This window comes from Lithobates pipiens, unplaced genomic scaffold (assembly GCF_037356315.1).
Source record: "Lithobates pipiens isolate NorthernLeopardFrog02 unplaced genomic scaffold, aLitPip1_a1.2 Scaffold_30, whole genome shotgun sequence".
Lineage (NCBI taxonomy): Eukaryota > Metazoa > Chordata > Amphibia > Anura > Ranidae > Lithobates > Lithobates pipiens.
This window is the reverse complement of record NW_027507791.1, coordinates 57913092-57927735: the sequence shown is the minus strand read 5'-3', so window position 1 is coordinate 57927735 and position 14644 is coordinate 57913092. Positions and strand designations below refer to the sequence as shown.

At 44.1% G+C, this 14644-nt stretch overlaps 1 protein-coding gene across 1 annotated transcript in view; it reads left to right on the top strand.

Annotated features, from left to right (window-relative positions):
• The first annotated feature begins 231 nt into the window (after nt 1-231).
• LOC143942881 (cell adhesion molecule CEACAM2-like) overlaps nt 232-14644 on the top strand; it is a 37996-nt gene continuing 23583 nt past the window's right edge. Inside the window, exons 1-2 of the mRNA XM_077464287.1 lie at nt 232-465; nt 13878-14237. Of these exons, the coding sequence (XP_077320413.1) occupies nt 14051-14237 (187 nt within the window). The 5' untranslated portion in view covers nt 232-465; nt 13878-14050. The remainder of the gene's footprint in view (nt 466-13877; nt 14238-14644) is intronic.

The window sequence follows — 14644 nt, the reverse complement described above, 5'->3', positions numbered from 1 at the left end:
TTGACCTACTTTTTTACTGATGTGTGCTTCATTTAAAGTCCCAATCTTGCTCTCTCTTTTAATGTATTCTTGTACATTTAAGGGGAATTGAAGTGGTTAAGTTATACTTTAAACTGCAGTAATGAATGATTACTTGTAATGATTAATCACATCATTTTATGGCCTCAAAGTCTTTGAAATCACAAGAACACAAGTGGAAGTGATATCTTACCCAGGAAGGAAAGGAGAACACCGCAAATGGAGAAGACAAAGAGCTTTCTCAAATGTCTCAAGTTTCAGTCTTCAGTTTGCTGTGACAAGATTTCTACTAAGACATCAGTACATTAGACATCAGTACATGAGACATCAGTACATGAGGCTCCTCCCACAATGTGCGCCAGGAAATGAAGACTAACCACAAGGTCCCAACCAGATCTCACAATAGTTGAGTTGAGCAATACGAAGACCTTGGTTTCCTCTCTAATGGTAAGTTGCTAGACAACACAGAAGTGGCATGACGGGTTTTTTCAACCTGCTGAAGGCTGAGAAATCTTTTAGTCAACAGGAAGTACACATCTCATTCCATGAGGGCAGATCCAGTCTCGTGAGGGGCACTGCCAGAAAATAAGGTGTTGCTTACAGAACTGTATTTAGCGCATGGGTCTTCAAACTATGGCCCTCCAGTTGTTCAGAAACTACAATTCCCATCATACCTAGTCATGTCTGTGAATGTCAGAGTTTTACAATGCCTCATGGGATGTGTAGTTGCGCAACAGCTGGAGGGCCGTAGTTTAAGGATCCCTGATTTAGCGTATCATACAGTCCTAACCTTGTTTAACCGCTCCAGCCCCGGAAGATTTTACCCCCTTCCTGACCAGAGCACTTTTTGCAATTTGGCACTGCAGCACTTTAACTGACAATTGCGCGGTCGTGCGACGTGCAGGGGCGGACTGACAACTCATGGGGCCCCTGGACAATAGGAGATCATGGGGCCACCTGTGTCCCCGCCCACGATCTAACCACACTCACACATAGCCCCACCTACATATTGCACTGCCCCCCCCCCTCCGCCAGGTATTCCTAATCTCCCCTACCCTTAGTTTCTATCACCCCCCCCCAAGTAGCCCCTCCTCCCCCAAGGGGTGTCCCTGGTGTCTCTCTCCCCTAATCTTTCATCTTTCAGCTCTGGTCAAGGCATTTGCAGCCCTCCATCTTCTCAGTGTGTCTCTTCATCATGAAGGCAGCCAGTAGGCTCCAGTCACTGAGCTCGGAGTCCTGCTAAGACCGGGCTCTGGAGCTCCATCTTGCCCTGAATACTCTGCCACCTCTCCTCATAGACAGTCTACAGGCGCTGCCATATTGGCCTCTCCCAGCATGCACTGCACAGGCAGGTCATCTGAGGGACCAAAACTGGGTGATTCGTGATAGACTGAGAAGGAAGGGGTAGGCTAGAGGAGGCCGAGTGCCCATAGACCCAGAGACTTAACCTCCCTGGCGGTAATCCCGAGTCTGGCTCGGGTTGGGATTTCAGTACCATGAGTGGTAACCCCGAGCCAGACTCGGGATCGCATAGCTGGATACAGGGAGAAGTTACTTACCTTGTCCCCTGGATCCAGCGATGTCCCCGCGCTGTGTGAGTGAGCTGTCCTCCGCTCGATTCACACAATGCCAGAGTGCCGCCGAGCTCCGTTCCCTGCGATGTTACGACGCACGGGAGTGGAGATCGGCGCCAAATTCTAAAAAGCAAAAACACACAAACAACACACAGTACTGTAATCTTACAGATTACAGTTCTGTATAAAAAAATTACACACCCCCTTTGTCCCTAGTGGTCTGTCCAGTGCCCTGCAGGCACTTTTATATTATAAATACTGTTTTTTTCTGCCTGGAATTTGGAGATTGCCCATAGCAACCAAAAAGTGTCCCTTTATGTCAAAAGTGATTTTAGACCAACTAGAAAATAGCGATAATAAAATTAGAATCACTTGCAGAATTGAGCGACAGCGATTTGTGGGGAAATTCGTCATCAAACACTAAATCTAATGACAGCGACAATTCTGCAAATGAGCAAATTTCAGTGTTTTTGGATTTGATTACATTATTGAATAATTTTTTATTATTATTTATTATGTTATAAACTTTATCATACCCGGGATGTCTGCTAGACTCTGGTTTGAACAGATTTAAGAGAGTTATTCCTAAGAATTACAGGCCTACAATATAAAACGCCAAATTTCCATGCAAAATAATTGTACCGCTTTCAGCACCTAAAACCAGAACTAATCATACCGCTAGGGAGGTTAAAATAATAAATAAAAGTACAAAGGTACGAGGAGCCTCTCGGGGAGCCCCAGGGATGCTGTTGGAAGTCATGAGGCCCTGTACAGCCTACCTGATAGTCCCTTACCACCCTGAAAAATACTGTTATTTTCACAAAAAAAAAAATACAACAACTGTATGAACAAAGCCACAGGTCATAATTTGGCAGGTGTGTGGATGGAGGTGTATGGCCTCCAAACACTGTATTTGAGGCCACTCACCCACACACTTACCAAATTAGGACCTGTGGCTGTGTTCTTCAGATGCTGCATCCTCAGAGTAGCAGATCCAGCCGCACAAACCACTAATTCACACCGTATGGGCCAGAGAACCCACGTGATTGTGTAATTTATGTTTTAAATAATTTTTTGTGAATTTTAAAAATTACAATTTTTTTTTTTTTTTTTTACAATTCTGTTAGGGGGGGGGGGGGGCAGTGATGAGATATCAGCATTCTGACATCTCACCTTTGAGACAAGAAAAGGAATTGAGGATGGATTCTTTAATTCCTTTCTCTGAAGCCTCAGATGCACTGGAGATGAATGAACAGATAACAGAGGCTTCTGTTCATTCATAAACTGAAGCATAGTAAAAGTTTGCTCGATTATGAATGAACACAGGGAGTGATCAGTACAGATCACTCACTGTGTTCATTCAGAAAAGGAAGATGCCGGTAAATTACATATCTTCTATCCCTTTTCACTGCTCTCCACCCTAAACATCCCCCATGTTACCTGCAACAACCAGCGGGACAGGGAAGCCTGCAGGAAAGGGTAAGAGAGCAAGGGCACACAGTGGAGCATACAGCAGGGGGAATCAGATGTGGGCAGGACAAAGAGGGGAATCAATGTGGTAGGGGGCGAATGGGGGAAGTTACAGGAACAATGTCCTAAATATGTGTCTCTCCCTGCAGCAGCTGAAAGCTGGCAGAAGGGAGAGGGTGAAAAGCTTGCTTTTAGCTGCTTTAGAGAGCTGCACAGGGAATCGTGCTATAATTGGCCCTTGCTGTCTGGGCCCCCTACAGGAGGATATATACACAAAAACAATAATGATACAGTAAGTAGAGTTCCAATATTGACTTTAACCACCAACTCAAAATGTATGTGTGGTCACTGTAACCAGATATACCAATGCATATCATGGATAATAGAAGAGGGATTTCCTTCTTATTATCCTAGAATATGTGTGCACCAAATGCTCCCTGATAACAGTGCGCCTATAGGAATTCTATTTGAATGACTGTAATAACCAACTCAAACTGAAGATGCCATGAAGTTCATTCACTGAAGACTGATGTGGCATATATGTTATACAGAGCATTAATCGCTTGCCAACCAGTGCACGCTGATATACGTCGACAGAATGGCACTGGTGGTCAAAAGGGCATACAAGCAGGGGCGGACTGACCATTTGGCCACTCGGGCACTGCCCGAGGGCCCCAGGCCACTAGGGGGCCCCATCAGGGTTGCCAGCCTCAGTAAAACCAGGGACAGTATGTAAAAATCTGTGTTTTTTTTATATCTGTCTCTGAAATGTCCCTTACTGACATCCTTTTGGTCTAAAAATTCTGAGATTATATCTGCCCCACCTCTCCAGTACCTTCTCAGGCAATAGAAACATGTCTGTGTATACTATGTGTACATGTATGTGTATACTGTGTGATTGTATATGGTGTGTGTGTGCATATTTTGTGGCCCCATAATCTCCGATTGCCTGGGGGGCCCATAATCTCCTATTGCCCGGGGGCCCCATAATCTCATCTTGCCCGGGGGCCCCATGAGTTGTCAGTCCGCCCCTGCATACAAGTACACCCCCTTCAAGTAGCAGTGCTGAGGGCGCGTGCGCCCGCACCCGCTGCGTTCTTCGTGACGGTGACCTTGGGTCACGGAGAGGTAGAATGGGGAGATGCTTTTGTAAACAAGGCAGAACGCCTTGTGTCATGACAGAGATCACTGCTCCATGTCATCGGGAGCAGTCATTGTGTCGTGTGTGTTGTAGCCCCTCCCCCCCCCACAGTTAGAATCACTCCCTAGGACACATTTAACGCCTTCAACTCCCCCTAGTGGTTAACCCCCTTCACTGCCAGTGTAATTTACACAATAATCAATGCATTTTTATAGCACTAATCGCTGTATAAATGACAATGTTTCCAAAATAGTGTCAAAAGTGTCCGATGTGTCCGCCATAACGTCACAATTTCTATAAAAAAATGCAGATCGACGCCATTACTAATAAAAATAATAATAATAATAATAATAATAATAAATAAAAATGCCATAAATCTATCCCCTATTTTGTAGACACTATACATTTTGCCCAAACCCTCAATATGTGCTTATTGCGATTTTTTTTTTTAACCAAAAATATGTAGAAGAATACATATCGGCCTAAATTGAGGAAAAAAAATGTACTATTATATATTTTTGGTGGATATTTATTATAGCAAAAAGTAAAAAATATAGCATTTAAATTCAAAATTGTCACTCTTTTTTTTGTTTATAGCGCAAAAAATAAAAACCGCAGAGATGATCAAATATCACCAAAACAAAGCTCTATTTGTGGGGAAAAAAAAGAACGTCAATTTTGTTTGGGTACAACATCGCACGACCGCGCAATTGTCAGTTAAAGCAACGCAGTGCCGAATCGCAAAAAAGTGCTCTGGTCGGGAAGGGGGAAAATCCTTCTGGGGCTGAAGTGGTTAATGTCCAGTTATATGAGGAAATCATTAAGTGAACACCTTTGCTATGAATGAGACTTGCAAGCAGGAATGATCAAAATAGATGTCACTTGGCATTTTAGTGCATTCTGTCATATACTGTAGATCACAGAGATAAGGCAGCAATATGCAGAGGTGCAAGCAATAAGTGTATTTAACAGCATTTGCAGGAGTTAGCAGGGAAATATAGAAGCAGATTGTGGCAGAGTACAGAAGTACCAACATAAAATAAAAGCTGAAGTATACTGCAAGTTAGTAAATATTAGTATAATGCATGTTTGAGCAGCTCATCTCCCTTCATGAGACCGGGAGAATAGATATACTGTCTGTATGTCCGTCAGTCACTGTATGATCTTTGGAGCCAGTACAGTATTTAAATCCCTGGAGCATCAAGCTCATAACTGTAAACTGGTTGGTGTATCAAGGGCAGGGCAGGACTTACCATTGGGCTTGACTGGGCTGAAGCCCATGGCCCCGCTCATTATGCCTTTGCCTTGCAGGTTGCATTTTTTTTTTTAATAGCCTTTACTTCCTCTTTAAATGACGGTACAGCGGCGTAGTTACTTGTCATGCCTTTATAACACGCTGAGCATGACAAATACAAACAGAAGGAAGCACACATGCCTACAGGACCCAGCTCGTAATTGCTGGTGCACCGGCTACTTTATGACACATTGATACCAGGAACGTGTGTGTGATGGAAATAGCTCTTTGACTACAAACAGAAGTTATACTCCAAGATTCAACATGCTGCATTCCATTTTGCTGCTCTCAGGTAAGGGGCTCTAATAGCTATAAACCTGCCAAGTTGTCTTCATTTCTAGAACAGGGGGTCTCCAAACTCTGCTGTAAGAGAGAACTCTGATGTAAGGGGGGCTTTGATGGGGACTTTGATTTAAGGGGGACCCCAATGTAAGGGAGACTTTAATAAAGACTGTGATGTAAAGGTGGCTTTGATGGGGTCTCCACTGTAAGGGGAACTCCAATGTAAGAAGGATTGTGATAAGGACTCTGATGTGAGGAGGGGCTCTCATGGGGACTCTAATATAACAGACTCTAATGGGGATTCTAATATAAGGGGTCTCAAATGGGGGACTCTTGTGTAAGCCGGCAATGGGAATGTCTTTTATTTTTTATTTATTTATTTCAGTTAGTTATATAGTGCCATCAATTTATGCAGTGCTTTACATATACACTTTTCCTTTTTTAACTGAAGATTTTTTGTTGTTCCAAATCATATCATGCTGATGGAAAAAAAAAAAAACTCCAAGTAAAACTTATTTATTCATATAAATTTGATTAGTTCATTTATAAAAACTGTTTGTTTTTTTAAACTATGAATATTTGTCAAATATACAATGTAACCCTTGTACCAAAACGTTTGGAGACCCCTGATGTTGATGATCACACAATTATTTTATTCCAGGTACTCTGTGCAACCACAGTGTTTCCTTCCAGTTCAAGTACTGGTAATTGTCTAGATCAGGCATGTCCAAAGTCCGGCCCGCGGTCTGGTTTTGCATGCCCGCCTGGTTATCCCTCTCTCAACCAGTGTGCTGTGGGATCAGGGCTGTCAGATGAGCCGATCCCCGGCACTGTGAGAAGCTCCGTCGGCTTCACAAGAGAAAGTAAAGTGCAGGGAAGTGCGCTGTGCTCTCTGCTTCCCCCTACAGTGCAGTACCCGGCTGAATGAGGAAGCTGGAAAGGTAGAGTACTGCGCTACAAGCTAGATTAATGTTAAAAAGGGCTTTATTCATGTGTCTGTATATGTGTGTGTGTGTGTGTGTCTCTGTATGTATGTGTATGCATGTGTCTGTAAGTATATGCATGTGTCTGTATGTATGTGTATACATGTGTATGTATGTGTATGCATGTGTCTGTATGTATGTCTGTATGTATGTGTGTGAGTGCGTATGTATCTGTACATATGTATGTATGTATGTATGTATGTGTATGCATGTGTCTGTAAGTATATGCATGTGTCTGTATGTATGTGTATACATGTGTATGTATGTGTATGCATGTGTCTGTATGTATGTGTATACATGTATATGTATGTGTGTGCATGTATGTCTGTATGTGTGTGTGTGCGCGCATGTGTCTGTATGTATGTCTGTATGTATGTGTATGCATGTGTCTGTATGTGTATGCATGTCTCTGTATGTATGTGTGTGCATGTGTCTGTATGTATGTGTATACATGTGTCTGTATGTATGTATGTATGTGTGTGTATGCATGTGTCTGTATGTGTATGCATGTCTCTGTATGTATGTGTGTGCATGTGTCTGTATGTATGTGTATACATGTGTCTGTATGTATGTATGTATGTGTGTGCATGTGTCTGCATTTGTCTGTATGTGTGTGCATGTGTCTGTATGTATGTGTATGCATATGTCTATATGTGTGTGCATGTGTCTGTATGTGTGTCTGTATGTATGTGTATGCATGTGTTTATATGTGTGTGCATGTGTATGTGTGTGCATGTGTATGTCTGTGCATGTGTCTGTATGTATGTATGTCTGTATGTGTGTGCATGTATGGCTTTATGTATGTGTTTGTATGTGTGTGCATGTGTCTGTATGTATGTATGTATGTCTGTATGTATGTGTGTGCATGTGTCTGTATTTGTGTGCTGCGTGCATTTGTCTGTATGTGTGTGCATGTATGTATTTGTCTGCATGTGTGTGCATGTGTCTGTGTGTATGTTACTTTTAATCTGGACCCCCCCCCCCCTCCATGTGTGTGCATGTGTCTGTATGTATGTATGTCTGTATGTGTGTGCATGTATGTCTGTATGTATGTGTTTGTATGTGTGTGCATGTGTCTGTATGTATGTATGTATGTCTGTATGTATGTGTGTGCATGTGTCTGTATTTGTGTGCTGCGTGCATTTGTCTGTATGTGTGTGCATGTGTGTATTTGTCTGCATGTGTGTGCATGTTTCTGTGTGTATGTTACTTTTAATCTGGACCCCCCCCCCCCCCATTCTTGTAAAATCAAAACTGCTTTTGTAGGGCTTGTGTGTGATATTAGCCAGGACTGCTGCTCCTCTGAAAAGCAATCCATACACAGATCGCTTTTCAGAGGCATTTGAAAGGTGGTAAAGAGACATTATGTTGCCACCACCTGTTTTAAGCCCGTAAATGCAGCATCACTATACCGCAACTGTGCAGTCCACACAGTTGCGGGGTAGTTGCAGTGCAGGCCCATTCACCCTGGGTATACCTCCAGCTGCAGCCACAGCATGTGTACACCCCCAGCTGCTCCCTCTGCAGCTAAAGGGGGAGAAGTTGGGGGTGGTAAAAACAGCTTAACCATGTGGTTTTACTGCCCCTCCAACAAGCCCTTGGTTCACATCTGTGTGGCTGCGTGTAGGGCAGCCCATTCGTTTCAATGGGCTTCCCTACCCACAAAAATGCAGGGAAAGAAGTCCCTGAGCTTTTTATTTTTTATTAAATTGCACTGCACCAAAAGCACCCCACATTTTCCAATGTGTGGGGTACCATTAAGAATGTATTAATGGTACCCCTAAAGAGCATTTGTCTGTGTGTCTGGAACGAGCGCGACAAAGGCCAGAGAATTCTTGTTGGGCAGTGTATTAGTGCTCGAACTACCGAATTCAACTGAATTTTAATGGTTCAAAGAATGTCAGGCAATATTACACATGTTCAGGCCCTTACACATGTTCACTTCATCAAATCTGGCCCTCTTAGAAAAAATTTTGGACACCCCTGGTCTAGATCATAGGGGTATTTTCATGCCTAAGGGGCCACTAGGGGATCTGATAATCACTACAGTGATACCCGTGACCACTTAGGCCAGTGATGGCGAACCTTGGCACCCTCAGATGTTTCAGAACTACATTTCCCATGATGCTCCACTACACTGCAGAGTGCATGACAGCATGGGAAATGTAGTTCCAAAACATCTGGGGGTGCCAAGGTTCACCATCACTGACTTAAGTCCTGTGCAAGCAGCTATGACCACAGGGGGTCGCCTGTTTGGCACAGCTCCATTCCCAGAATGCCTTGTGTTTTTTTTTTAACTGAATACAAGGCATTCCCTTAGTAGATGAAGTGGAGATTGAGACATCACCATCCCTTCTATTCATCTCCATCCAATTAGCGTATGCCTTGTATTTACTGAACAAAAATACAAGGTGTTCTGTGAATGGCAGCAAAAGCTTGGGACCCCTGTGCAGTTGCTCTGAGCTTAGCAAATTTAAAAGAATACACAATCGCATACAAGGGAAATAAAAATAAAAAAATTTGCATTTTTGCTTGCACGTGATTGGATGATAATAGTCAGCAGAGCATCCCCTCATTTAATAAGCTCTGGAGCAATTTCACTTGTAAAGTGCACAGTCTATTTGCTTTTTAAATCCACCCCATAGTGCTTTAGCAAGCCAAATGTCATTCACTTATGGTTCAAATTCCTTTTATTGTAAAAAGCAACATATTCAGATACCTATTGTATATTTGTGGAATTATGGAGTATCAGATTTATACGTGACTCTTTTGCATCCTATGGTCAGGACTGTTTTTAAGGCAGGGCAAAAGGGGCAGCTGCCCTGGGCCCTGTCATTGTTGTGGGGCCCAAAGCAGCTGCCCCATGCTTGCCAACTATCCTGGTTTAAATTCCCTTGTTCCTTGAAGTTTTAGTCCTGTGCTGTGTCCCAATATCTCAGTGTGAAATGCTTCTATTAATGCTGCCCAGCTCTGCCTATTGTTGTGTAAAGATGACTCAACCTCAGACCCCGTTTTAACATGTACATTACCAGCACTCATATGTAAATAGTGGCGGCATTCATATGTAAATAGGGCCGGCCGGCAGCATTGATATGTATATCATGCCCCCTCTGAGGTCATATCCACAGTAATCTCTAGCAACCAATCAACAAGCAGAAATCACGTGCTGTAACCTCTAGCAACTAATCAGTGAGCCGTAATGTGTGCTATAACCTCTAGCAACCAGTCAGTGAGCGGTAATGATACACTGTAACCTCTGGCAACCAATTGCAATAGCTGCCTGATCTGATTCAGTACACTGATTTTGAGTCTAGCTGCTATTTATTGTATGTCTCAGAGCAGGTGGAGAGGGAAATTGCATGGGGGGGCCCCAAGAAAAGTTTTGCCCGGGGTCCAATCAATATTAAAGATGGCCCTGCCTATGGTTGTGTACATTGACATTGCTGAACATTTTGCTTAGTCATAGTTTTACTCTTTAACTACGCTTGACTTATTGCAATACGCTGTGTAGTGAACATTACCATAACATGACCTATTATGTCAAGTCATATTTTCACTATACTATCTGTGTCTGTGCAACCATTACCCTATCTTATAGCGCCCTCTGTCTTTCCATCGTTTATTCTCCTGCTCTACTTTAAATATGTATAGAAAGGTAGTTCTCAATGGTTTCCTTGTAATACATCACCATTTAACATGTGCAGAACAGAAAAAAATAGTTTTGTTGCATTTGAGATAAATTCGTTATGTTACTAATTTTCTTTTGTGGATTCATTTCGGAATTTGTTTCGTTGCATTCGTTTTCTTGTGTTTCATTTCATTTAGTTCAGTTTATGCATTTTCTAATGAAATCCAAATTTTCAGAACAATTCGAAATCAGTCAAAAATGTATTGACCGATCTGCATTCTGTGTTAAAAACAGCTGGTTGTTAAGGAGCGGGCCAGGAAGTTCCTCCGAAGAAGAACGGCGCCTGCGCGAGTCCAGGTTGAAGCCACACCATCCAAGTGGACATAGGGTTGCTCATAGTGACAGGGCCCCTCGCGGGCTCGCTTCACTCGCCATAGTTCGGGCATGGCCTCGCTTCGCTCGGCTCTTTTTTATTCTAACTCTATGTTCACTTGCATGGTGGGGCTTGAACCTGGACACAGTGCGCAGGCGCCGTTCACCTTCAGAGATGTTCGTCTTCTCGGCAGACACTATGTGATGGGGGACAGTATCTGATAGGACGCCTGCATCCTTACTAAGGGAAACAGTAAGGGAAGCCTTACGGCTTCACAGCCTGTTTCCTACTGCGCATGCGTGAGTCGCGCTGCGATTTCTGAATGGTCCCTGCTTTCTTCTGGGACCTGTGTGTCCTGCAGAAGGTGATGAGGGGGGCCGGACACATTGCATAATTCGCCGCACAATATTGCGGTGATCTTTCACCGGAAATGGGAGCAGATATCTGGATTTGACACTGCGCAAGTTCCATTTCTGAGTGGTACTCCGCTTTAACAACTGATGACTCATCAGCTGTCAGCGGGCTTCCCCATGTAAACAAAAAATGCTGGCAATGGAAAATAAAGTAAAAAACAGCGTGAGCCCCCCCCCCCCCCCCCGATCCATAACAGGCCCTTAGGGTCTGGTATTGATTTTAAGTGAAGCCCCACGCCAAAAAAATTTTTAAAAAAAGGATCCCCCCTCAAATGTCCATGTCGGCCTCTTATCAGGGCATGCAGCCCAGCAGGTCAGGAAACGTGGGGGGGGGGGGGCAAGCGAAACCCCTCTAGATCCATACCGGGCTACATGCCCTCAACATGGGGGGTGCTTTGGGGTATGGGGACAAGGCCTCTGGAATCTGGATCCCCTGTTTAACAAAGTGGGCCCCAGGTCCAGGCTCCCCCCCATTGGGTACATTGTACCCCAACTCCTTCACTAAAAATGGTGTCAAAAGTAACTAAAAACACAGACAGTTTTTGTCAATTTCATTATTAAAAAAAGCAAAAACGGTGTCCAGCATCAATCACAATAATATAGAAACATAGAAAAGTGATAGGAGAAAAAGACAGAGTAGTCCATCGGGTCTGCCCCCACCACCCTGAAAAAAAAGTTCTGCACCCGACAAAGGTTTCTGCTATCCGATAGTTCCACCGCCTGACAGTTCTTAAACAAATAATGGGTGGGGCTACCTGATGACGTCACTGGGTGACTCTGCCCCCTGGTAACGTCATTGAATGGGGCATGCTGGGTCATTAGTTATTTATGAACTGTCAGAGGGCGGAGCTGTCAGACAGTGGGAGCATTCATCGTGATTGATGCTGAATTTACTTTAGGGGATGTTGTTTTTTTTTTTTTTTATAAAGGTATTGTCAAAAGCTTTCTCTGTGTTTTCATTTATATTTTACACTTTTATTTTTGTGAATGAGTGCGGGTACACCCTACTCATTCACATGGCGGGGTCTAGGGTCTATTAAGCCCCCGCCCGCAGACCCCCACAACCAATGGCCAGGGTTGTGGGGAAGAGGCCCTTGTCCTCATCAACATGGGGACAAGGTGATTTGGGCGGAAGCCATTATTATTGAAATTGGGGGGAGAAATAGCACCCCATTGTTGGTGTCAGTTGGAGGAATGCTTGCCCTGTTGATGGTATTAGTTGGAGGGATGGTGTCACATCACTGGTATCAGTGGGAGGAATAGTGCCCTATCATTGGCATCAGTGTGGGAAATAGTGTCTCACCATTGGTGTCAGTGGGAGGAATAGTGCCCCATCATTGGTGCCTGTGTGAGGAATAGTGTCCCACCATTGGTGTCAGTGGGAGGAATAGTGCCCCATCATTGGTGTCTGTGTAAGGCTGCGTACACACGGGCGGACTGTTCGCCCAACCTTGTTCGTCAAACAGTACGACCAACAGTCCGCTCAAAATTTGCATGAGCGGACTTGACCACACACGATGAACGAACAGTCCGCTGAAACCGTGCGCGATGACGTGAACGGCACGTACGACGGGACTAGAAAAACGATGTCCTATACACTGCAATGCAACCTTCGGCGTGTAAATTCTTTCTGAGCATGCGCGAGACTTAGTTTGACGAACAAGCCTACACACGAGCGGACTGTCCGCTCAAACCAAGTTTCAGCGGACTGTCTAACGGGAATTCCGAAAAACTTTGTTCGTCAGACTGTCCGCTGAAACTGTCCGCTGAAGCCCACACACGAGCGGACTGTCCGCTGAAACACTGTTCAGCGGACAAAGTTGGGCAAACAGTCCGCCCGTGTGTACGCGGCCTGAGGAATAATGTCCCACCATTGGTGTCAGTGGGAGGAATAGTGCACCATCATCGGTATAAGTGCAAGGAATAGCCCCCCTCCCCCACCACTGGTGTCATTGGGAGAATAGTGCCCCATCATTGGTGTCAATGTGAGGAATAGTGGCCCATCATCTGTGTCAATGGGAGAAATAGTGCCCTGTTGTCGATGTCAGTAGCAGGAATTAAGCCCCATTATTGGTGTCAGTGGGAGGTATTGTGTCTAGTATCAGTGGGAAGAAAAATCCCCCAAGGGCCACAAAGCAAACAATTTGGAGACCACCGTAGTGGAGTATTAATCCTAAGGAGCTTTTACTCTCAGATCTTCCTCTTGAATTCTCCTGTGCGCCCAGACAAACTTGATGACGCATTTACCAGGGTTATATCCATGACAGTCTGGGTTCACAAATACAGGACATGGGTTTAATGGAGTTGGGTGACATTTATCCTGGAAGAGTACTGGTACTGGACCATGCACTGGTGAGTCTGTGGGGGACATTGCTGGGGAAAAGGGACATTGCTGCAGTGAAAGCTGCATTTTCTATTTTGGACAACAAATATTTGAAAAACTGATAAAAAACTGGAGTTCTTCTATAAAATGGTATATACCAATTCAACTTTTATCTCGTCAGTAAGTAACCTAGTGTTCAGAAAGCTTAAAATAGGCTAGTGAAACAGAAAATGGCAGTGTGGGTTCCCTGTCCTCTATGAGCCTCCATGCACTTTCAGGATCTGCTTTCCTTGTCTTATGCCCTCATTCCAGACGTTCTTAAGAGTATTTTTGCAAGGTAACCTTTACCCGCTAATCTTTAATTCTTTGCTTTTTCAGGTTTGGCTTTAGTTACGTCGGGTGGTTCAGACATTCATTATGTGGCAAATTCAGCAGTAATAACACTGTGTGGCATTGAATGTGGCACTCAACTTCTATACGAACTAGACCATTATTCCGCGCCCATTATCCCTGGGCAATCTTGTGAAGTAAATGGCTATCACCGGACTCCCATGCTTAATGTGATATGTGACCACACCCGATGGAATCCCCTTAATGGCAGGGTGATTGCGGACTCTAAAAGTGGATGTTGCACTATTGGAAGTGTAAAGAAGAGGGATAGTGGAATATATACGCTGAGCCTTACTGGGGAAGATGGAAAAGAGAGGCTGCTGCGCTGTTACAAATACCAGGTTATAGGTAAGACATAACTGAGGCATTCCTATAAAGATATTTTGCAGGCCACGTCTACTTAAAGCAACTTGGTCAATACAAATGTTAAAAAAAAAGAAAAAATTGCTGTAAAAGACGTATGCTCACCTGTCTCACAACCTTCCCATCCATTGGATCTTGCATAGTTACAGCCTCTTCTGGGTGTGCCAGATGCCAACATCCCCTGCTATGCACTGTTGCTCCTTTAACCGGCCAATATGCTACTACTGCATCTTGTAATGATGGAGAGGCCGGCAGGTTGAACCACAGCAGGTATCTGATTCTCCCAGGAATGTATCAGATGCGAAGAGTCTGCCAGAAGTAAATCTCTGTGAGACCCGAGGAACGAATGCTGGGACATGGAAGTGTAAATGTTCTTCTTTAAGGTTCTTCAC